At 48.6% G+C, this 24,255-nt stretch overlaps 1 protein-coding gene across 4 annotated transcripts in view; it reads right to left on the reverse strand.

The window, feature by feature from the left end:
- Positions 1-5,533: 5,533 nt before the first annotated feature.
- Positions 5,534-24,255, reverse strand: part of P4ha2 (prolyl 4-hydroxylase subunit alpha 2) — a 30,917-nt gene continuing 12,195 nt past the window's right edge. Inside the window, exons 5-16 of one of the 4 annotated variants that reach the window (XM_010639771.3) lie at positions 23,911-24,048; positions 20,483-20,722; positions 19,109-19,302; positions 18,342-18,518; positions 14,870-14,940; positions 14,548-14,647; positions 10,564-10,617; positions 10,068-10,127; positions 9,952-10,017; positions 8,019-8,087; positions 7,542-7,638; positions 5,534-6,031 (exon numbers count right to left, since the gene is read on the reverse strand). In XM_010639771.3, coding sequence (XP_010638073.1) covers positions 5,961-6,031; positions 7,542-7,638; positions 8,019-8,087; positions 9,952-10,017; positions 10,068-10,127; positions 10,564-10,617; positions 14,548-14,647; positions 14,870-14,940; positions 18,342-18,518; positions 19,109-19,302; positions 20,483-20,722; positions 23,911-24,048 — 1,337 coding nt within the window. In that variant the 3' untranslated portion in view covers positions 5,534-5,960. The remainder of the gene's footprint in view (positions 6,032-7,541; positions 7,639-8,018; positions 8,088-9,951; positions 10,018-10,067; positions 10,128-10,563; positions 10,618-14,547; positions 14,648-14,869; positions 14,941-18,341; positions 18,519-19,108; positions 19,303-20,482; positions 20,723-23,910; positions 24,049-24,255) is intronic. The other 3 variants (XM_010639769.3, XM_010639768.3, XM_010639770.3) reach the window with 3 other exon arrangements.

Raw genomic sequence — 24,255 nt, forward strand, 5'->3', positions numbered from 1 at the left:
CCATATGTTGAAGTCTTACCTCAGTACGTGACTACATTCAGAGACAGGGCCTTACAGAAGGAGGCAAGGCCAAATGTCATAGGGCTAGAACTCAGTCTAATCAAACTGGTGTCCTCAGAAGAGTGGATCAGAACACAGGTAGCGCATGGGCCCAGGGGTGACCATCTGCAGGTATCAGAAGAAGTCCAAACTTCTGACACCTTCACCTTGGACTCCTGGACTCTAGGACATCGAGAAATCATAGTTTTGCTGTTGAAGCCACCTTGGCTATGGTATATTGTTATGGCAGCCCCAGAAAAACAATGTGTATGTTATGAATTTGTTTTTATTAGTTAAAATGGCACAGATTCCTTTCTGTGCTTAGCTACATCGACATTATAATTACTATTGGTTCAACTAAATTAAGAAACATAGCATTTAGGTTTTCAACTTCGAGAGGCAACTTATCCTAAGTCCAGAGGATAAATGACAGAAGTTTAAATGTGACAGTTAATTTTATGCATCAAGTTAGTTAGACTACAGCGAGCAGTTGTTAAGTAATATACTAGTCTACATCTTTTCACATATAAAAATGTCAGAGATACCATCTCAGGTTTATCAAACCAAAAGATTTATGCTACCAGGAAGCCAAAAGGAATATAGATAATATAACTATCAAAAAGTGGCAAAGGGAGGAGATACATTGGAGAGAGTGAATATAAGTTAAATGATTACCTCTCAGATTTCTAAAACAGAAAAACCAAGAAACAGTGCTTTATAAGCATATAATTTATAGTCGGCAAAATTAAAAAAAAAAAAAGACAGTTGTAACAGGTTCCTCCAGGAAGTGGGCCTAGGACTGGGGAGCAGGGTGGACAGAATTTTCTACAGTAAACTAGGCATGGTGGCACAAACCTGTAACCCTAGTACTCTAGGAGTCTGAGACCAGAGGATCATGAATTCAAGTCCAGCTTGGACAATTTAGCAACGAAACCCTGTCTCAAAATAAAAATAGAAAGAGCTGGAGATGTAGCTTGGTGCAAAGGCCCTGGATTCAATCCTCAGGATTGCAAAAAAAGAAAATTTATAATAAAGTCTTTATTAAAAAAAAATTTTGTATCTATTTTAAACAGGGTGAGCATAGAAAGCAAAGCTTATTCATGCTTTAAGTCCCAATGCTGCCTGCTCAGCGCTCCTTCCCTGGTTAAAGCAGACTCTCCTTCCTCTGTGCTTCTCAAGAACAAGTACCTCTTATTTATCTGACCTCTCTCATTTCATCCATTTGTGAGTTTTTTTTCTGTTTCTCTTAATCCTTTAAAGACAGAATTTATCTTTCTTTTCCCATCAGGCCTTTAATAACTAACTATTAAATGAATAAAAACTTTATTTTTTAGAGGTTGGCTCTGGGGAGCTATCAGATCAGGGTTTGGTTCCCAGGTTGCAATTGTGAGCTTTCCCATTACTAGCACAAAATACCGGACACCTGCAACTCAAAGAAGAGAGGTTTAGTTGGGCTCACAGTTCACATGATTCATGGTCCAGCTGGCTCCAAGACAGGAACATTAGGGCGGAAGGGCAAGGCTAAGCTACTTAGTTCATGGCAGCCAGGCAGCAGAGCGAGAAAACAGTGCCAGAGAGGAAGAGGCCGAGGACCAGATGTACAACCCAATGTCAGGTCTGTATGCCCCACCCAGACACAGGTGGCTCTCAAGCCAACTGAGGTGACAACCCAACTTAACTGTCACACAGGCCTTCCACGTACCAGGAACAAGACCACATGTGATTTCAGTGGCACTGACTAACCTTTCCGACCTTCAGCTTCAGCTTCTTCATCTCTTATTCTGAAGAGCTTCTGTATGAAAACAACAGACTGTAAGATCCCTGCAACAACACCAAATGCACACTGAAAACACTCAACTCTTGGCTGCCACAGTAAACACATTAATGCCAAGCTAAGCAGGTTTACTGAAAGCAGTGCCCTGTCTCTAAGAAAGAAGTTACCTTGTGTTACCCTGTGACCAGGCTGGGATTGATAAGCAGTTACCAACACATATCAGATTCCCTACTGGCTGATTCTATGATCAATGCAAGAAATGCTCAAGTGAATGTATAACTGCTTATACCAGATAACAAAGGAAGGTATCAAAGATAGGGTTTTTCTGTATTTATATTTATTTTACCTTAAAAAAATTTTAATCAAAGTGAATGCCTATAATCCCAGCACTCCAGGACACTGAGGAAGGAGGATCACAAGTTAAGCTCAGTCGGAGTAACTTATTTAGTTTAGTAACTATTTAGTGAGACCCTGTCTCAAAATTTTTTTCAATAAATAAATAAAAAGGGATAGCAATGTAGTTTAGAATGAAGGACCTAGGTCTAACCCCCAGTGCTGAAAACAACAACAACAACAACAACAAAAACCAAAAACAAATAAACGGTAAAACTTTCGCCTCCAGTCAACCAGTGTTCATGACAAAAAGCCCGACCAAGGATAAAAAAAACAGGAAATACAGATAAAATCTCTTAAAAATCTGTCCGAAGGAATCAATGAATTGCTTAAGCCAAATAAACTTAAGTATCAAGATTGTGATGAAATTAAGAAATCAAAAATAGCTTTAGCAAAAGAAAAAGTATAAGGCATATATCTAGTCTAAAGAGTAAGAGAAAAAAGAGCTATGAGACACAAAAAGAAAGAGTAGGAAACATATGTAACACAATGAAAAGTTTTTAATATCCCGATTATTGAACTCTTGGAAAGAGGAGAGACAGAGAAAAAAACAGGCCAGACAATACCTGAAAGATATAATGTCAGAAAAACAAACAAACAAAAACAAAAAAACACCAAAAAAAGAAATTGCCAAAATTCATCAAGATTTAAGAAGCTCTGTAATGCCAAGCAAGGAAATAACAAAAAGAATCCTACATTAAGGATATCCATAGTTAAATTACTGAAATCTAAAATAAAGAGAAACATTTTAAAAACAGCTAGAAAGGAAGGAGTGGGTTACCTTCAAAAGAGAAACAAACAGCCAAGATAGCTGACTTTTTAACAGAAATGGTGTAATGCAGAAAACAATGACATTACATCTTTTAAGTCTTTACAGAAAAATTCCAAAATGCAGTTAATAAAATTTTTAAATACAAAAAAGCTATAAAAAATTTTAAAAATATAGAAAAAATAGGAAATGTAAAAGACAGGTTAAGAGACAAGAAGTGTAGCAAGATATGGTCTAACATTTAATCAGAGTTTTATATGGAACACACAATAACTGGAAGAGAAAATGTTTTAATAACTTTCCAAAATTTATTAAAATCAGCACTGTACAGATTCAATAAGTCCAATATGTTCTCTAAGAAGAAGAAAAAAAATCCACCTCAGGCACCAGGTGTTTTCTGTCATTTTCAGCTCCAAGCCCATCTTCCCAAGCTCTAGTCTGACTCGTTGGAGCAGTAACTCTGCAAATTACGTTTCTCAGACTCCCTTCTCCCTGCCTTCCTTTTAGGCTCTGCCAATGAAAGCTGCTAGAGGGGATTAGATGGCAGTAGCTCTAGACCCCATGGTCTTCTGCATGAAAGGAAATTTTGTACATGAAGCCCCTGAGACTTAGGGATTATTTATTACTATAGCATAAGCCTATCTTATCTTAACAAGGTACACAACAAAAAGTGGCAGATGAAGACTCACCAATTAAGACTCCACATTTCCACTCCAAGGTAAATCCTAAAGAAATGTGTTTAGGTACAGCAGAAATCATGTATAAAAATGCTTACCTAACATTAATCATAACATACAAAGGCTGAAACCAATTCAAATGCTCATCAACAATGTATTCATCGCATTATGTTATACTCCTACAATACATCAACAAAACTAAATGAATCATAAAAATTAAACTACACAACAATATGGTCTTTTTCGGGGGGGGGGCAGTATGTATGAGGGATTGAACTGAGGACCTTCACACTGATCTACATTCCCAGGCCTTTTCGGGGGGTGAGGGGGGGGTGTCAGGGATCAAACTCTGGACCTTGTGCTTACAAGGCAGGCGGCGAAACCACTGAGCTAAATCCCCAGCCCCTCCCAGCCCTTTTTCATTTTTCAAATTTGAGATAGCTTTACTAATTTGCTAAACTGCCCAACTTCCAATCCTCTTGTCTCAGCCTCCTAGAGTGCTAGGATTACAGGCATGCATAACCATGTCTAGGTAGAAAGTTTTAATCTAATTTTCTAATTTTAGTCTCCATAGCCTGCCAATAAAAAGGATACAAGGGAAAAATAATTACATTCACAAATATACATTCTGCCAAAAAGTGATAATACAAACAAGGTGGGAATGGGAAGCAAAGGATATTTTTCTCTGGTAAGAGAGCGCTTATAAAAGTCTAGTCACAGCTGGGCATAGTCGCAAATGTCTGTAATCCCAGCATTCTGGGAGGCTGAGGCAGAAGGACTACAAGTTCAAGGCCAGCCTGGGCAATTTAGCAACTTAGCAAGACACTGTCTCAAAAAAGAAAGGAAGGAAGGAAGGAAGGAAGGAAGGAAGGAAGGAAGGAAAGAGAAAGGAAGGAAGGAAGGTAGGAAAAGGAAGAAAGAAAGAAAGAAAGAAAGAAAGAGAAAGGAAGGAAGGAAGGTAGGAAAAGGACCAGGATACAGCTCAGTGGGAAGGCTGAGTCAGTCCTCATATCTCACACACACACACACACACACACACACACACACACGTAAGCAACCATTTATTTCTCTAGTATTTAGTGATGTTCATGTAATCATAAAAATATCATGCACACACAAAAAAACTATGACACATTTTTCTACTGCCTATACCACTAAAAAACTATTTTATTTTACATTTATTGGCCACATATAAAGTTTATAATATAGTTCATGTGTATAAGTAATAAAACTTGCTTTATTTTTATATTTTAACTTATTAAATTATTTTATGAAGAAAGACAAGTTTCATAATTAATTAAGAAAACACAATGTTCGCTAATACTGATGAACACCTGTCTTCACAGGCACACGTATGTGCAGAACAAAACACTGTTACCAGAACCACAGTTTACCTGCCCAGCTGAACAAACACACACGTGACAGAAGGTGGTTTTGACCTGAATGTACGTGGTGGGCACAAGAACCAAGAGTCGGCACTGCACTGTGCCCTGCCCTACACAGCACGACACGGTGGCCTACACAGTCCACACTGGAGTACCACACAAGTGAGTCTGGAGGGGTACAGCTCAAAGTCACATCGTAAGTTTCAAAGTGTCATTGTCAGGGCTGCACAGAGGCCATGCATGGGCCATGAACAACTCTGTGTGTAGATCCCAAATTTTAAGAATTTCCTAATAACAGCAGCATCACAATCATGAACATTCACGCACTCTACATTATCTGGGAGACAAGACATCATTTACCCCTGATCTTCAGGACACTGTAGCTTGGAGAGATGCAAGTGTCAAAACCAGGTCTCGAATCCAAGGCCATGGTTTCACCACTAACATATTCTCAGGCACACAAACTGCTGAGTGGGGCAAAAGCTGTCAGGTCTTTAAAAAATACTACAAATAAGGCTCTTTAAGGCTTCTGGCAAGGACATTTTATTTTCTGGTTAAAGCCACAATTTATAGAAATGCCATAAAAACAAACATGTAAACAAAGTATCAGAACGTTGGTTCACTGAAACATCTCTCACCTACAACATCTGAGGTACAGAGGCACCCTCCAAGGTGCCGGACAGCCTGGCTCTGCTGCAGCTGCTCCAACACTACCCTTGGAGCCAGGGGGGGATCAGGCTGAAGAAGAGGCTGGGAGCAGGTCCTACAGGTCCAGTCCAGTGTACTCTCTCCCACTTCAGACAAACACTGACTCTCCCAAATCCCTGCCTGACAGGAGCTGGGACATGGAAAGGTGTCTGTTGTGCTGAACTTGAAGATGACTCCAGCTGTGGGGCCAGGAAGGGCAAGGGCAAGAAAGGACATCAGTCAACTTCCGTTGATCCACAAGGCCTCAAGAACTCCTGTCCTCGTTCATGGAACCACTTATTGGAGACTGTGAAAAGAAAGCAAGTACATTACAATCTGCAGCAAAAATTAACAACTCTGCCATGATGACACCTGCTCTGTGCTTTGAGAAACAGACTTGAAGAAGACATGGTCTCGGCCTCAAAACTGCTCATGAACTACTGAGAAAGACACATGAAAGAACGGGTTAAAGGTCCAAAATTCCATGAGGAACACGACACACATATGAAGGTTGCCATGGGAACAGAACCCAAGGGCACCTAATCATGTTAGGGAGGAGGTGGCCTCAGGTCTAAAATATGAAGCTGAACACGTTATCCTGGGAAGAGGAAGCACACACAAAAACATATGAAGATGGTGCCACACCAAGGGGGGTCGCAGAAAGTAAGTACAGGATGAGAAAGTCCTCAAGGCAGGAACCACTCTGACAAATGTCCAGGCTCTCAAGAAGCCTGATATAACTGGAATATGGCAGGTGAAAACGGAGAGGCAGGGGTGGAAGGAGCTGTCTGCACTGCGGAGGGTCTGGCCTTATACCCCAGGCTCTGCGGGCCAAGATACAACTTCTATACAAAAGCAGAGCTGGGGCTAGAGCGCTCACTTAAAGCTGAGTCTCAAACACACTGGAACAGGACACTCACTCTTCCTAAACACAGATCTCTCCTAATGAATACAAACATTTCAATGTATTTCTGAAGTCACACAGACTAAAGTACAGCTGAACTTAAAGTAACACATGTATTTAACATTGAATAAAATGCCTATAAGGCTTATAACAGCAATGTAGAGATAAATAATAAATTTTAAATAACATTAATATGGAGTGCTTACATGGTTATTGTAACATTAATGCTACACTAAGCCATCTAGATTATACTCATTTTCTTTTTGTACAACTGCGCCCCCGTCCGCAACTTCCTCATCTTCTTTTTCATCAGTTTTCTGTAAATCCACCACTATTCACCCTCCAAACTCCAAAGGGTTATAAACTGGTGTGATTACTTCCTTTTACATCCTAGTTCCAGCCTCCTGTGGCTCAGCATAGCCACATAAAAGACAAGGTTCAAGCTTCAGCCTCTGGCGCCTGGTCTCATCCTCTAGCATCATCTCTTGGTCCCTTCTTCAAGTGACAAGGACGCCCAGCACCACACCTATGAGAGACTGTGCATCGTTCCACAGAGGTCTTACTTGCCTGGGACAGCCCTACCCCTCTCTGCTTGCAGCTCTGCCCTCTGCTCCTCAGAACCCTTGCCAGACCCTCCTCTGCAGAGCCCTGAGACATAGGCTGCTGTGTGGCTCAGGGTTCCTGCAGCTCCCTGGGCATCTCTGAGCGTTCCTAGGCAGCTGTCTCAGCACTGAAGCCGCTGAATAGATATGGCTGGATGGTCCAGCACTTCACAGAAAGAACTTTCAGAAAGGAGGCAGTCATACCTATGTGCAAACTTGGCAGCAGCTGCCTGCCAGCTCCAAGTCTAAAGCCAACCATCGAAGTTCAGGCTGAGACCCCCACGGCCAACACCACCGCCCAAGCCACTCACCCCACTTGCAGCCCACAAGCACGGGGCAGGCCGCGTGTCTTGTCCGGTAGTCCCCTTCTCCGCTCCGCAAAAGGTTGTACCAAAATACAGCTGTGCCCTAGGAGAAGGCAGCCCGTCAAGACATCCTTAGGGACCAGGCTCAGAGACCTGACCACAGGCACCAAGGAACCCCTGTCCTCAGCACAAAAACCCTCACTTTCCTGTGTATAAGAAACAGGGCTCTGGGACTCTTCTGATAGAGAAGCTTCCTGGAAAGTACTTCCCTTCATGGTGACATGGAGGTTTAGAAATTCACCCACCCCTGAAGGGACTTCCTCCCGTCCCTCCTGCCCAGGTAGAAGCTGGACCACAAGTCCGCAGTGTGTGTAGGAAGGGGCTATAGGCGCATCAAAGCGATAGTCAAGTCAGCCAGAAAATGGGACTGAGGTTCACAGACAAGAGCCCTGCCTACATCTGGCTACCAGACCTAGAACTTACCTTCTTAGGCCAAAGTGCAGCTCCCAGATCAGGGAAGACGGTGGCTCCACCAGCTTCTACATCACTCATCTGGGAATACACAAGGCACAGAGCTTGGCCCCTCTCCCCAAGGATCTCGGAGCAACTGAGCTCTGAAGGCTGCGACAAGGGCACTGGCCTCTGCGCATGTGCGGCTCTGCCCCGTGGCCAGGAAAGGCCCGAACTCCTCGCCCGACTCAGTCTGTGAGGCCCATCAGGAGTCTCCACGCTGTGGGCTCTCAGAGCTGAGGCCCGCAGGAGGCACACATGGGCTCTCCTGGAATGGAACGGCCTGAGCCTGCACTCAGAAAACCCAAATCCTGGCCCCACCCGTGATCCCTATCCAGCCTGGACCTTGCCTAGACCCCTGTGCCCGCCAAGCTGTCTGACCAGGAGCTCCCTGCTGCTTCTAATAGCAGCTGTCCCTGCCATGGGAGCAGTTTTTCTGGCTGTAGAAGCTCACTGCTCTAGTCAAACCCCCCTCTCCCAGAACAGCCACCCTCAGGGTGAGCAGCGGTCTTAGGGCCCCCGCTCTCGCCCACAATGAAGCTTCAACCCATGCTGTCCACCGGCTCCACACAGAGGGCCACACTGGCCCACATGGTGCGCCTCAACCCCCTCCTCATTTCGCTCACTTCAAGCTGTTGCTTATAGTGTCAGGAACACTGGAGCTAAAACTTGTTCCCACAGGACACACACCAGACTGACGGAAGGGCACCCGACAGACACATGGTAAATGAAAAAGACAAAAAGCCCCAGGGACCTCACACAGCCCTGGGGATCAGATGTGGGGAAACCCCCAGGCTCTCACTAGCTTCTCCTTCAGACACACTGGCTTTCTCTCTTTGCAACTCTTCAAGCTCTTTTTCCAGATCTACGTACACTCTCTTTTCTGCCACAAACATGCTAACTTACACCCAGCCTTCCAGGGAGGCCTTCGAACTCCAAGCCAGAGCTGGTTCTCCACAGCATTGTCTCAATGGTACCTAAACATCAATCTGTCCTCTGTTTAAAGCCTCCCATGTGAGACCTCAAGTTGCCACAAGAGGAAATGTGCACATTCCCGTCACCACATAATGAAAATTTAAAAGGCAAAAACCAACTTCTGGTTCTAGTCCTCAGAGGTGTCTCTGCAGAGCAGACTCTCTTAGAAGGGAAAGGAAACTGTTCCTCACGCAAAAAGAAAAGGCAATAGCCTTTGGAGGAAGGTGTAGAGGCGGCACCAGCCTCTGGGGAAACCACGGCTGCCTTGACCTAAGGGCACCTTGTGGCTGCGTCTTCGTGCTGCCACCAAGAGGTCACCCTCCAGAGCATCCACCCCAAGAGCCAAGGTAGCGCTGGGCCCGTCAAGAAGGTGGCATAACATGGTACAGCACGGGTGAACTTTGAAGAGGTTACAGTAAGGGAAACAAGCCAGTCACAAAAGAAATACTCTCTGACTCCACGTGCATGAGGTCAGGTGGCGTGAGACAGACACCAAAATCACAGAGAAAGGCGGCTGGGAGAGGGCGGCCTGCAATCACTGTTTAACAGGAATAGGGTTTCAGTTTTACGCGATGAGTACAGTTATGGTGATGGAGGGCAGAGACGGTTATGTAAACGTTATGGATATAGTTAACGCTCTTGAAGTACACTTTAAAAGGATTAAGGTGGTCAATTGTATGTTGTGTGTATTTTACAACACATTTTTAAAAGCTGAGAACAAAAGCAGCCAGGAACAGCCTTGGCGGGGAGTGTGGAGGGAAGGCTACCCAGACGGGAATAAGCGCCAGCTTGCTGAGCTCCGCTGGGAGAGGCTGAGGGACAGAGGAACCAGCACGCAGCAGCGGTGGGCATAAGCCCGCCGGGGTGGCATACGCGAGGCCTCTGGATCACGGTCCCCACAGAGCCCGTGAGCTGCACACATCATACTCACGTAGTTTAAGAATGTGGCCACACGGTTCCCAGTCCCTAAACGCTTGAAAGCATCTCGCTCATGGTTCTATAAAATTAAGTGAGAGTGAAACAAGTGGGCCTGAACCCAGTACTTACATAATTAAGAAACGTGGCTAACCTATTCCCCTCCGTTTTGAGGCCGCTGTCAAAAGGTCGCTGCAACAGACAACAACTTTCACCCAAGTTTCCAACTACCTTGCTCACCACCCAAAGGTCTGGGGCCTAACAGGTCAGGGGAAGCGAGGAAGCATGCACTCCATAAAACAGCCTACGACATGGACCAAGGCAACGCGGGAGACCGCCTAGGGCATGGGGCAGCGGGGGCGTCCAGGAAAAATTTTCACAGACCTAGTGAGGTCCTTCGCCTTAGAATCTGGGCAAAGAATACCCATGTTAGGTGGGGGAAACACTCCCACATCTACAGGGAAACAGCCAGGTTCCTGGGCTCCCCAGGCCCTGTGGTTCCAGATTTGGGCTTTACCAGGGCCAGCCTCCCCTGGAGAGGCAGGAGGTTGGGGTGGAGGGATGTGGAGCCCGAAGTGCTCTGTCAGTCAGTGAGGGCCTTGGACTGCACCTGGGATTTGGACCTTACCCTGGAGAAGTCGAAGTGCGGCTCATACTGTCCTCCCATTCCGTAATTTGCAACCTGGTGAGAAACAACAGCATGGATCTTGTCAGCAGCACGAACAGCCCCCAGCAACTCACCTTCCCAAGGATACCATCTCCCTCGGCCTAAAGACAAGCAGAGCCCAGAGCAGCCTCTCTAAGGTGAAGGATAGCTACATCCTGCCAGCACAGGCAGCACGGGGGTAGCAAGCATCTGTACAGGGAGGAGGGCTACTGCAGCACAAGTGGTTTCCAAGAACAAGATGAGCGACCACCCTCACACAGCAGCAGAAGAAGCAGCTTACCTCCTCTTCTGTCTCGCTTTCTCTCTCCCTCTCTCGGTAGTTTTGAGACAGAGTCTCACTACGTAGCACAGCCTGGCCTAGAACTCAACAATCCTGCCTCAGCCTCCTAAGGGCTGGGACTGCAGGCATGCGCCACCATACCCAGGTAACAGAGTCCCTCCGGAGGCAAGCCCCAGCCTAGGCTCTGTTTGGGAGACAGTGAGAAGGTGGTCTGAGAAAATGTCACAATAACCTCAAGAGTTCGGTGTTTTGGTGTCTTTTGTTTCTTGAGACAGGGTCTTGCTCTGTTGCCCAGGTTGGACTTGAACTCATAAGCTCAAGAGATGGCCTAGCCTCAACCTACCAAATAACAGAACTATAAGCACATACCACCACACCAGGCTTGAGGCTATTCTTTCTAAATACTACTTTTGCACCTACTCCCTGTCTGGCACTGCCCCTGCCACTATCTCCCAGCATCTCTTTATAATCAGCCTGAAGGGAGCAAGCACATCTCACCCTCCCCTCCTGCAGGGCCCACTGCACGGAGTACTTCTGCATCCAAGCCAAGCTGCAGGACAAGGGTGGCCAAGAACCGCTGCACCACCAGAGTGAGCCTGGACCTGCAGAGAGACCTGAGCCATGGCAGCCTTGGCCACTATTGGTGTCATTAACAGGGTTGGGAGTTGTAAATGCCTTTGAGATGCTTACAGCCCAGGGCACATTCTAAATCACAGTGCGCGGCTACTTGGCTATAGCAGGTACAACGAGACAAGGTTAGAGGCCGATGGATCAACTCAGGCCCATAAATGTGTACCAGGAAGAGCTGCGGCATCTCGCCAGGACCCTAAAAACCACTGGGGCTCAGCTATTAGTTCTCAGAAAGTATTTTCTGGTATTTTTCTGTTTGTCCTTTTTGGCAATCCCAATAGTTAAGTAAGAGATGCTAAAAATTGGCAGTAATGGACACCTTTACCTGTGGGGGAAAACGGTGGGTGGTAAATCTACAAGAGAGGAAATCTTGTTGCAGCACAGACACTATTTGCCAAATACAAGGAAATGCACAGTTAGACATTACTATCTTCGGCATCTATAAAAATGACAATTTTGATGTGAAGAATCAGTGGACGAAAATATACTCTGTCATCTGTCTCGCATCAGCCTTTGAGTTCCTGCTCGGAAGCACCTGAGTTCCTGTCCACAGGAGAAGTGGGCGGAGCAGCAGGAGGACGTGAGGCTGGGGGAGTTTAAGAAGGGAAACCTCGATGGGGCAGATCGCAAAATCCTGCTAGAAATGCTCTCACAAAGACATCCACTGCAGTCCGGGACTGGAAGGAAACGTGAGGCAGGCCTGTGACTGTACACCATGGCACCTAAGAAAGTTCAACAGCTGCTCGTTGCTAGGGCTTCAAAGCACAGCCACTTTCTAACACTTCCTCCACTCACTGGACAGAGTGCTTAACCCTTCAGGTCCCAGGTAGCGAAAGAAATTGTGATGCGACAGCTGGCTCACCTTTTTATTGCACTGCTGCTGTCACTGCACCGACTCCCCAAATAAGTGCATGGGAACTTCACCACCCCGGCACACCCAAACCCCAGACCTGGACCTTTAGCACAAGCAACTGTAGGTCAAAACTGATTCCCGTGAGGAGGTATTCATGTCAATCTTTACACTTTTGTTGCTACAGGATAGAGTCAGTCAAGCGAAAGACATGGGTATTCATGATGCTGAGGTTGAGTGAAGGCAGAAATATAAAAGGGCTAGAAATCACTTTCCTGGTGAGACCGAGACATCTTTGAGCCAGAAGTCTTGAATCTTAAGAGAATTATGGAATGCACAGCATCTCCTCTATGAGACAAGCCCTCAGCCAATTCCCAAAAAGCCTCAATTGCCTGTCTTCACCGAGGTGCACAGCTGACACCAATTAGAGCTGAAACAGCGCGGACAGCAGCAGAGCCGCAGCTCCTTTGCAGAAGCCTGCAGATTCCCAAGGGACCCTGATGCTGGCTGGGGCTGGTGCCTCGCGCATGTGCCACACTGCAAGTAGCACCCAGGGAGTGAGCATTCATGGACAGGTACTGAGCCCAGATCAAAGCTTTCACAATACTGCTGGCTGGCAAAGGAAATGCCAAGGCAGCTCCTACAGGAAAAATGAAAACAAAATGGTGTCTCAGCCACCTGGCAGATATGCACAAGATCTTCTCAAAGAGCCATGACTGTAAGAGCCCCTCCATCGAGAAGGTACACACTTAGACCTCGGTCCGCAGAGAGGCCTGACGGGGAAGCCAAGACTGTAACAGAGAAGCCAGTGCATGGTCAGAAGCTGCTGTCTTCTGAGGCTAAGGGTGAGACAGGGTAACAGGCAGTTGAGAAATTAGCCAGGAAAGCAGAGGGGTGGGTCACGTCCATTCATTCCCACGGTCAGGGGGAGCCAATAGCTGTCCCTGATCAGGCCCATGAGACTCCGCAACACTAGCTTTGACATGAAAGTAGCAGTGGCTGATATAACAACCAAAATTAACTTTTAAAATGTTAAAAAGGGCTGGGGATTTAGCTCAGTGGTGCTGCCGCCTGCCTCGCAAGCACAAGGTGCTGAATTCGAACCCCGGTACCAAAAAACATGTTTTAAAAATATTGCTCCAAGAAGACGATTCAAGGTAATCCCACGGAGATGACAAGGCAAGCAGGAGGTATAGCAGAGGTCCTCTACTGATGTACTTGTCTGTAGGATTTATTCAGAAATTAGAAAACACTAAGCAAAGCTGAACTGAAGTATTTCAAATGTTCGTAACACTGCTTTCAAGGTAATCAGCATGTTTTTGAAAACTCTGGTGGACTTTGTACAAATCCATAATGATACCCTTCAAAATTGGCTTTCTGACTGCTGATGCAGCTACCTAAAGAAAAAGAATGAGCACTGATTTGCTTGGATATGCCCAGACCAAAGGTCAGAAAATCTTTTCCAAGTTATCCCTAGTCACTATCCTAAGGAGTCTACTTCGGCTGTGTTCAAACCCAAGTGCCAAGTCTAAAGGTAACAGCTGCTATCTTAACAAAAACTCTGACCCAGGAGATCCAGAGCACTCTAGACAGACAACAGTGAGACTCCTCCGCTGTGTCTCAGGGCACTGATGTTACAGAAGAACCCAGAAGTCCTGCTGCTTGGGAGGACGCACAGCCAGCACCGGGACACACTGAAGGAGCTCTGCCCAAAACCTACTCTCGTCCAGCACTGCCATGTTTCTTCACAATCACCTTTAAAAAAGAGCAGGAAGCCAAGGCCCAGCGGAGGTGTACATGGACAAGAGCATTCCACCTTCCCCAGGCAGCTAGTCCGGGCCTCTTACTCTCTGAGCAACGGAACACTTTAGTGTATTCTCAAGTGCATTTGACCATGACACAGAACCATAACCCTGAAGGTATTTTTAGCCTTCGTAGAGATGTCCCTGGAACAGAAAGATATGAATGAGCCTGCTGTGCTGCCACTGGCTGCAGCGCCTGGCATACCTGGGCACACAAGAGATGTTTAATTAACCTACAGAGAACTGAACTACTGAAGGTGACACACATAACTGACGTTGGTTCCCAAGATGGGAAGCTGTGCAGCTGTACAGTTTATTAGCTAGCCTGCCTACCTCAGGAGTCACCTAGACAGGTACCCGCCATGGGCCCAGGGACGCCGTACCTGCAACATTTCTGCGGTCTTTACTGTTAGCCCTGTGATGTACTGCATCCGGCGATTGACTCGGGCCACAACAGGGTCATCGTCTTCCTCCAGCCAGGAGCTGGGCACAGGAGAGCAAAGACAATGGGGAAGGCGGCCTTAGATGAGGTCCCACGGTGTCTCACCAATGTCAAGGCCAGGACTGGGCACAGGTGAGCGCCGCAAGACGACGCGGGGACCCAGCAGGCAGGATAAGCCAGGACATCCCCCTTCAGGAGGCACAGGGAAGGAACTCCGGAGCTGGGACTGGAGCAGCCATCACACCAGCACCACCTCCGCTTACCTTTTGGAAACCCTATAGCTGGCGACAGTGAGGACTCCTGTCTTGGGATCGCGCACAGTGGCTCGTGCAAGCTGGAAATGAGGAAGAAAACGCAGGCTTATCCTTTTCAGCCTCATGTGTTTTCCCATATAGCACCAGGACCAGATCTGCCGGCCACATTAGTGGGGGAAGCAGCTTTGTACAAGGTAGCTCGAGCCAAGGCCCTATCATCCTTTTTTTTTAAATATAATAAGACAAAATTTCATAACAAAATAATAAGGTAGTAACACATAGACATAAGATTCTCTCACACACACAAAAAAAAACACAGATAATAGCCCAAAACTTCCTTTTCAGCCGGTTAAGAAATGAGTAGTACAGATGAAACAAACTCAGATTACAGCAGCGGTCTGAGGCAGGCACTCTCCCTCTCTGGCCACTTACCCCAGTCACTCAGGACTCATCTGTCCTCCTCCCTAGGTCTGAGCTGTCCACACAGTTGTGCCAGTCTCTTCTCTAACCATGCACGCATCTTCCTGAACAGCTCCCTTCCTTGCAGTCCCACACACCAGTGAGCTCAGCTGTTCCCACCATATTCATATTCACCATCCCTGGGCCTCAACTTGTGTGCTTCTCTTGACTCAGTCAAGCTCCACCACCCTTCTGAGCCACTGTGGCCTCCTCCGAGCCATCCGCACCTTACACTGGGTTCCCACTGCTGCAAGGAGGAAGGCAGCCCTGCTTTCTCCTACCTGGGAGCCTCACACAGTCAGATGACAAAACCAAAGGATCTGACAAGTGAACCACCACCTAGAGGCCATGCACCCACATCCATACACACTCTTACACATGTACACACACGCTTTTCCATCTGTCTTATCTCCCCAGCCTCCTAAAGCAGCTTGATGATACTGCCAGAAGGAACCTACAGCCTAAAGCTAGCCCTGAGGGACTGTCCTAGTGGTCTCACCTGGGTGAGACCAGAGGCCCAGATACCCTCAACAGCACTTCCCCTCGACTTCAGTCCATATTTGGGAAGTGCCTACTGTGTACCTAGCGCTATGCTGGGGGACGGAGACACGGCTGTTGTCCCCATGTAACTCAGTCAAGAAGGGAAGACAGAAAACCAGCCAGGCAATTGTAGCACAGCATCAGTGAGCTCCACGTTCTGGAGAAACTCAGCCAAATGCTCAAGAATGTTTTCCTGGAGGAGGGGACACCTAGCTGAGATCTCAAAGGTAGAGAGGAGTTAGCACGCAGGGAAACACGGCAGGAACAGGGAGGGAGCAGGGATGCAGAGCCTGGCACTGCCTGCAGGTCACCTGTGGGTCAGAGGTTACGCAGAGCAGTGGAGAGAACGGCCCCAAGGCACAAGCAGCACCAGTACAGCCTCATGGAAAACGGAAACAGGGAAGACTTTACTGGGGGGAGGGACAGTCACAATTAAATGTAAGAAGGACCAGGCGTTGACTACGGAGGGGCTGGAGAGGGAAGAAACTAGACAGGAGGCCACGGCAGCAGCCAGGGAAGGAGAAGACAGTCCTCGGGCCAGGGGCGGACTGACGAGTGAAGAGGAATGACAGATTAGAAGTCTCCCAAGGGGTGAGACCGGCCAGCCGGGACGACGCACTGCTACACATTCCAACAAGAGGGCCGGCAGCCAGGACAGGCTTTACCTGTGGGCCCTTCCTGAGCTCGGCTGAATACAAGTCCTCCCCAATGCCAACTCCTGCCACAAAAGACCCCAGCTACACGCTGAGCCTCGGCACTGGCCTGGCACCCACAGAAAAGACTCCAGGCAGCTGCCCTTGGGGACAGTCAGAGCTATTTTGAAAGAGGCCTAGGGACCCACAGGCAACTGCCAGACATTCCCCACAGGCCAAGTTAAGCTCATTGGCCCCACTTCAAAGCCAGAATAGCATCTGTCCCTCATGGCCTCCGGAAAGAGGAGGTCAGCTTATGATAGTCAGCATGTTTGGCTCTTCACGGGGCTTCTGTTCTAAGAGAAGTTTTCCCAACTCTCACCCCAGTCACACCATACACACACACACACACACACACACACACACACACACACAAGGTTCTCAGTGCCTAGGAATGAGTGACAACAGGTAAGGAATACTTCGGGAGATTTTGGTATGACAGTGCCTCCCTAACCTAGAAACCAGAAAAGCTGTTTTCTTCCCTGGAGAACTTTGGAGCCAATCCTGAAAGTAGAAAGAGGGGTCCCTGTCAGCATTCTCCACACTACTGAGCTACATCAATAATGCCAACAATCAACCCTAAGGGACCCAAGCCAAGGCAGAACAGGAACTATTTCAGGTCTCTCCAGGAGTGCTAAGGCACCTGATCTCTACAGTGCCGTTAGGGGCAGAGCCATAAAGTATCCAGCCAGGCTGGCCATGGAGGTACACGCCTGTAATGCCAGCACTCTGGAAGACTGAGGCAGGAGGACTGCAAATCTCAGCCCTGCCTGGACAACTCAGACTCTGGCTCAAATAAAAAACAGTAATTAAAGGGTAGGGATGAAGAGATAGCAAATGGCAGCAAATCTTTCATGAACTAGAAAAAGAATAATACTTGTATAACATGACATATATATAACACAAACAGCCAAGTGCACGCTTACCAGCAAAATACCAGAAGAATTTCTAGGAAACTCAGAAGTAAGACAAAGATGCTTATTGTGATAATGCTCTAGAGGTTTTGGGCAGTTCAGTAAGATAACAAACACAAAGAAACTATGAGGAAGGAGAAAACAAAATTTTCCTTATTTATAGGTGATAACACTATCTGAGGAACCCAAGAAAATCAGCATGAAACCACAGAAGGACAGAGTAAGTTCATGCTCTCCTGTGACCCAGCCTGCCTCATAAATGTGATAGTTAACGCACGTTAGCACTGAAGACAGGCCGGCCACACTTAAGAACTTGGTAAAAATCAGCTATTGCCAATATATTTTAATATATTTTAGCAGAAGATAGTAAGCTAATATAATAATATAACCGGTTTCAACATGAAAAAAAAAAAAAAGAGTAAAGTTACAGTAACAAAAATAAACTACCTAGAAATAGACTTAACAAAAAATGTGCAAAGCCTAGTTGAAAAAAAAAAAAGAAAAGAAATGAATAAACCAAGAGGCCCAGGGAGAGGCCTGGAGAGCCCCAGGGTAAGAAGGCCTGTGGGCCTCCTCTGGGCCGCTCACGTCACCTGCGGTCCTGAGGACATAGCCACTGGACCCAGCTGCACAGCGTAAGGAGCTGAAGTTTCCCAACGCACTTCCTACACCAGCCCCGGCCAGGGGGCGGACGCCCACAGCATGCGGCCTGTCCTGCTCCCTCACAAGCATTTGCCACGCCTGGCTGTCCACATTGCTTCCCGAGTCTTTCCGCCCCACTGGACCATGACCGGGACCAGCGATCGGGACTGACAGTGCCGGAGATGGCAGCGGACCCGGCCCTGCGGTGCCCAGGGAGGACCCGGAGATGCCCACCTTGGGCTTCGCGAGCTCCTTGACCCGCTCGATCTCCTCGTCGGACATGACGTCGTAGTACCTGACGATGTGCGGGCTGTCCCACTCGTCCTCTTCTTTGAAGGGGGCGATAAGCAGCTCCGGGGCCCTGTTGCCATGGTGGTACCTACAGAAAAGCCTCTTCTGCCTCCGGGGTGTCTGGGAAGCAAAGGGCGGCACTCCGTGAGCTTAGTGCGTCCTAGCCCTCACTCCCAGTCATCAGGCACAGGGCTTGCTGATGGCCAGCAGCTGCTCCCTCCCACACCGCTGCGGGAGGACACACAACTACCAGGAAGGTCCCACCCCCACAATCACACCACGTTTCTTCTCCCTCAAGGTCACCTAAGGCTCCGAGGCACAGGGCTTTCCAGACCCTTTCACAGAGACAGCGAGCCTGAGGGGAACAAGGAGAAGCCTTTCGGGGCTCCCGGCCAGGCCTCTGAGGAAGCACTGGGACCTTAGGCTCTCAAAGCCGGCAACACCCACACCAAGTCCAGAAGAGCTGCATCTTTACTACACAGGCTTTCTCCGCATGTAGGACTGAAATTCTGTCTGGGCACTGGGGAAGCCAGTCTCCCATCCTAACCTCAGAGCACACCCACTCACCAGCCTTGGCAAAGGTCTGTCACTAACTCCCAGTGTCAGCTCCAAGCACTGGAGGACAGGCTAAGAGAGGCACCTACAGACACAGGGACGCACACCCCGACCTGTCTGCCACCACCCGGGCGCCCCGCTGCCCCTGCTCTCACCAGTTTGACGCCCTCCCCGCGGCAAAGGCTCTCGTACACCTCCCGCTCGGGCAGGTAATCTAACGGCCTGTCATACACGCCTTCTTGGGCTGCAAGCGAAGCTTCTGTCTGATTTGACAACGGATTTCTTCTTTCTTCCTCCAACAACCGCTCAAAGTACCGCAGATTCCCTCCAGCTCGCTCATGGCTCGGGTCTAGCAAAAGCAAAGAACAAGAAAGAAAAGGCAATCGCAAACATCTGTGAGGTCATTTAGAGAAATTATTCTGTAATTGGTTACCCTCCCAGCAGCCCATTTGCAGGCTTCATCCTGCTGTCTACAGCACCAGCCAGGGTGTGTGGGCCAGAGCTGAAAAGCCAATAGAGGCTCTCCCTGCACCAGTCAGAGAGGAGAAGGAACATCGTCAAAGCAGAGGACAACTCGGCAGCCACCAAGGAGACATCCTTCTCCAGCATCCCTAGGGGGCCCCAAGGTCCCAGCTGCAGAGAAGCAGGCCTGAGTCCTGTGTCCTCCCCACACCTGGCTATGTGCCCCGCACAGCCATTCCCTGGAGTGCCGTTCCCCAGAAGGCTACTCTCTGGTCACAGCTGTAAGGCAAGCCGAAATACTGAATATTCACAGCTCTATCTGTGTCTGTTTCAGGGTCCTAAGAAGCAGGCATGGATTTCAGTGCCACTCCTTGGATAACTGACTTAAATTGATGTTACACAGACAAGAATTCAGGTATTCTGACTCCCTGTCTAAGGCTCTTACAAACTTACTTGATGGAATTTACAGAGGTCCTCACACTGGTCATATGCTAGCCGACATCAGACTCAGGACCCCACGGAAAGCAGCAGTATAAGAAAGTCTTTACTGCTGATGACAGTCCTGTGTTTTATAGGAGATTTTTTTACTGTTTCTGTTTACAACAGATAGATTGTTAAAGCATAGTGCTTTGGGCCTCCTTCAGTCCCACATCATAAGCAACAATGGCATGGCAGAGACTTCGGGCCACTAATGTAATAGCCGGGTCACTGTCGTCGCAGCCACCCCAAAGTGCGGCTCACATCCCAAGCTGCTCCCAACACAGTGAAGGTTCCGCCTGCACAGTCATGGATGCACAACTGCACCAAGTCCTCACTGAAAAAGGAGCGTGGAGGGTCATTGGTGGCACAGACCTGAGTAAACCTATCAGCGACTAGGCAAGAGCTCACACAGGGACTGGGGTGGCAAGGAGGTAGCTGGCAGTGGGTCTGGGTCTGAAGTCATGACAAGCCAGGTGAAAGTTCAGACTGACTCAGTCCCGGGAGCAGGATCAAGCAGTATAATTAGCAGAGCCCAGTTCCTCCGCCAGCTCCCCAAAGTCATCTTACCCTCCCCCTGATCTCCTTACCAAGGGAGACCAGGCGTCGGGTGAGTTCCAGGGCACGGTGCAGGTCACCCAACTGGAAGACAGCATAACTAAGGTAGTCCAGCACCTCAGACTTGGCTACAGTGGCCTCTTCTCCAGCATCAAGCTGCTTCAGCACCTGCTCCATCCACAGCACTGTATGATAATAGTCCCCTTCGTTGTAGGCTGAACGGCCCATCCCGAAGCAGTCGTCCACACTCAGCACTGCCTGGTACTTGGTTCCTGCAGCAGAAGCCAACAGTCAGGCTCCAAAGAGCTGGAGGAAAAGTCCGGCCCCTGCAAGGGGGATATTACTCAAGCAGAACCCCACCACGGCCTTAGACCACACACCCTGAAGGGCCACTGGCACCGTGAGCAGACAGGTTGGTCTGGCCCTGGGCCACACTTCACAGTCTCCTAGCTTTACATTCTACCTTTGCTCAAGTGGGAAAGTGGTCTTCACAGGGGAGCTGACGAAGTCTGAGAAGGAGCAGTACTGAAGACAGCAGAAAGGTGCTGGGGTTCAGGGGTATGTGGTTGGCAGCTGGCCACAAGTCTGGGGGGTAGAAAAATTAGCTGAACATGAGAAATGGAACTTAGAAGGCACCAAAAAAAGAGAATATTCACTTGTAGGGAAGGGGCTGAGCAAAAAGTAGACAGGTGGCAGGGGCTGGTGTCCCAGGGAATACCTACGCAGGAAAGACAGAACAAGTAACACCAGGAAGCAACCAGGAAGTAGAAGTAACAGAGGGGGCAGGCGTGGAATGACAGAGGCCAAGGCTGTTAGGTAATAGGAAGCTTGGTGAGCCTCAGCTCGGCAGGCCTTGGGACCATGGATCATTTGCTGTGGGCTGAGTAGTAGGGTATGACCATGAAGACAGCTTCAAGCCGAGAAGCAGCAGCAGGGACCAGGACAGGATCAAGATGGAAAGGACTGTGTATATGTGTATTCTTCAGAGACTGAGAGAGCAGATCCCATGGGGAGAAAGAAGCCTGTGACCCAGCCTGGAGAGAACAGGAGCCTCCCTCAAACTCCATTAACAGCCACCCGGACATGGCTGACGTGAAAGAAAGGCCTCAGAATGCGAGCTTTCTGCTGGAGAGCTAAGACAGGCCTTCATGCAGAATGAACCCTTTACTGCAGCAGGTTATCTGCTTCAGAGACCAAGGTCTGCTTACCCCAGTGGCTCAGAACCACCAAGGTGGGACGGGAAGCTTGGGAGACTAAACTCAAGATGGAGTTGTAGGTAGGCCAGGGACTAGCCAGGTCCTGGGTCCCCTTTCCCCTCTCCGTGGGCCTGCACAGATCTCCTCTGGCCCAGGGACCTACCCTGATGGAGGCTGCATAACACAGATGGGTGGGCTGAAGCTCTGCCGTGACACAAAGGCAGGTGTGAGCAGGTCTCACTGTGCAACCACCACCTGTGACTACGGACAGCTTACCCAGCCTGGGTCTCCGTCCCCTATGGAAACAGAGATAACGTCTGTCTAAATCTGTCAAAACAGAGACAATACTGTGAACTTTAGGCACTTGTGCCAAGAAAGATGTGTCCTATGACCTTCGGGATGCTAATAACCAGTAGCTACAGTCACCCTGTCTCACAGATGCCAAAAACGGTAAGAATGGCTCCTGGGCGCCAACTCCAATGTCTGCTCCCTTGAGAGTGACAGCCGAGCTGAGTGCTACAGGGCAAGCAGACGTGAAGTAGTCCGCACGACACGGGTCAATTACTCCTGCAGAGGGAGTGGGACGAAGACAGAGCTAAGTGACAGGGGAGCCGAGCACAACAGGAAAGGAGGTAGGGGACACAACGGACCCTACGGGCCATACACAAGAGGGGCTAAGCACCATGATCAGAACTCACAGGAACAGGTATGTGCGTAAGACCGCAGCAGGAGATCTTAGTGAGCTGCAGGCACGACACAAGTCAGAACGGTATATTAACGATCCAGCTGAGTACGAAACAGTCATGAGGCTGGAGCCGGAGGAAAGTACAGAAGACATCAGACAGGTAGAATCCACAGGTTTGAGGATGCTGGCATAGGCTGCCAGCGGGAGGAGTTGCTGAGAGTAAACAGTTCAAAAGGAGATGGGGACTCAATGCGGGACATGTGAGCTCGAGAAGCCCATGGAATACTCCGGCAGAGACATCCCACAGGCCCTGGCTCACACCGGCTGGAAGCTGGGGAGACACACCACGGGAAGAAACACTGGGGAAAGTGCTCACGGTGAACTCAAGTAGGGCTGAAGTCCTTCTGCTTTCTCATCCCCACTCAGGACACCAGTGGATCTCTTAACTGAATGAGACAGCTCAAGGACCTCCTCTCACCCACCAGTCTCATAGCTGGAGGAGAACAAACTCTGAAGGTACCCTGAGCTGCCTTCTCTCTGTGGCTGCATGGCATGGCTTGGTTCAAGACGCATGGAGGCAGGAAAGAAAAGTCCACACCTCTTCCTGTTAGCTCATCAGACTCTTTCACACCTAGGTCTCAAGCCGTGGCCAGCCAGCAGCAGAAAACCTGAACAGAAGGAAAGCTTCCTCATACCACGGATCACTCTGCTTCTTTGTTCTCCAGCAATTCCCACAGACTAGTCTATTCAACTTGGGTCCAATTGGTCTTGCATAGGCCCCCCCAAAAGCAATATGTCATCTTGCAAACATTAATATTTGTACAGTCAGTTAAAAAGGTGCTGCTTTAAAAAAGAAACAAAGAAAATGAGAAAGAATGAAGGACCAGAGGGGCCTGAGATCAGTCCCTTGGCTTTACCAGTCCAATGGTCACTGGTGACTTCACAGGGCTTGGATTGGTGGACAGCAGGGAGCAAGCATTGCAGGTTCAGGAGTCCAGAGGAACCAGGAAAGTGAGAGCAGAATGTACATCGTTCTAGCCCGCAGCCTAGCCAGAAGGGAAGCAAAGACCACCCAGCAGCAGAAACTCAAAAGAGCCTTGGACTTAGGAAGAAGTCTGAAAGATAACTAAGAGCAGAGTCTATGTATATGCTCAGGAAGAGAGACCAGAAGGTGGAGAGAGAATGAAAAGGGGTTCAGACCATAACTGGGGGAGGGACAGCAGCTGGGGAAAGAGTCCAGAGATCAGCTTCAGACAGAAAGAGACCAGAAGGTAGGGATGGAAATGGGTTGGCTGCAGACCTGTGGTGCTCTGAGGACAGAGGCCGGGGCTGCTGAACAGCAGCCTTGGCTTTCTCTGAGACATAGGATAGGGCCTTGGCTGTCATCTGGAGTGAGGCAGTGGCCAGGGACTAAGGGCAGGCAGTTGCCCTGGACCAGGATACTGGCACTGAACAGGGATGCAAGAAGGGTCAGCACCAGAGGGAACAGAGCAACTGAGAGACCATAAGTTGATCTCTGACTCACCCAGCCACCAAAGAGATGCAAACAGTACAGGCAAAGCTTACAGTGGCAAGTTACCTGGAAGCTCCCCTCTGGAAATCATGCCTGGGTCTAGTTTGTATGTGTCCTGAAGTCTCATCAGGGCTTTCGCAGCTCCCGACTCATCCTCATCAGTGGGAAAGAACTGCCGCTGCACGGAAAGGTTGGCAATGAAACCTGCCAAGAGAGAGTGAGAACAGGTGGTGACCTTTAGTCCGGGGCAGAATCCCATCTGGAACCAGAGAGGCAGCTACTAGACAATCTCCTGCTAGTAGAATCTTCCTGCCCCTTCCCGAAAAGAGTATTGGCTGACTGGGAGGGTACTCAGTGGTAGAGGACTTATCTAGCATGTACAAAGCCATGCGTATGAACCCTAGCACCAAA

The sequence above is a fragment of the Fukomys damarensis genome, unplaced genomic scaffold, assembly GCF_012274545.1.
Source record: "Fukomys damarensis isolate Sample0158 unplaced genomic scaffold, DMR_v1.0_HiC HiC_scaffold_9, whole genome shotgun sequence".
In the NCBI taxonomy this organism is placed as follows: Eukaryota; Metazoa; Chordata; class Mammalia; order Rodentia; family Bathyergidae; genus Fukomys; species Fukomys damarensis.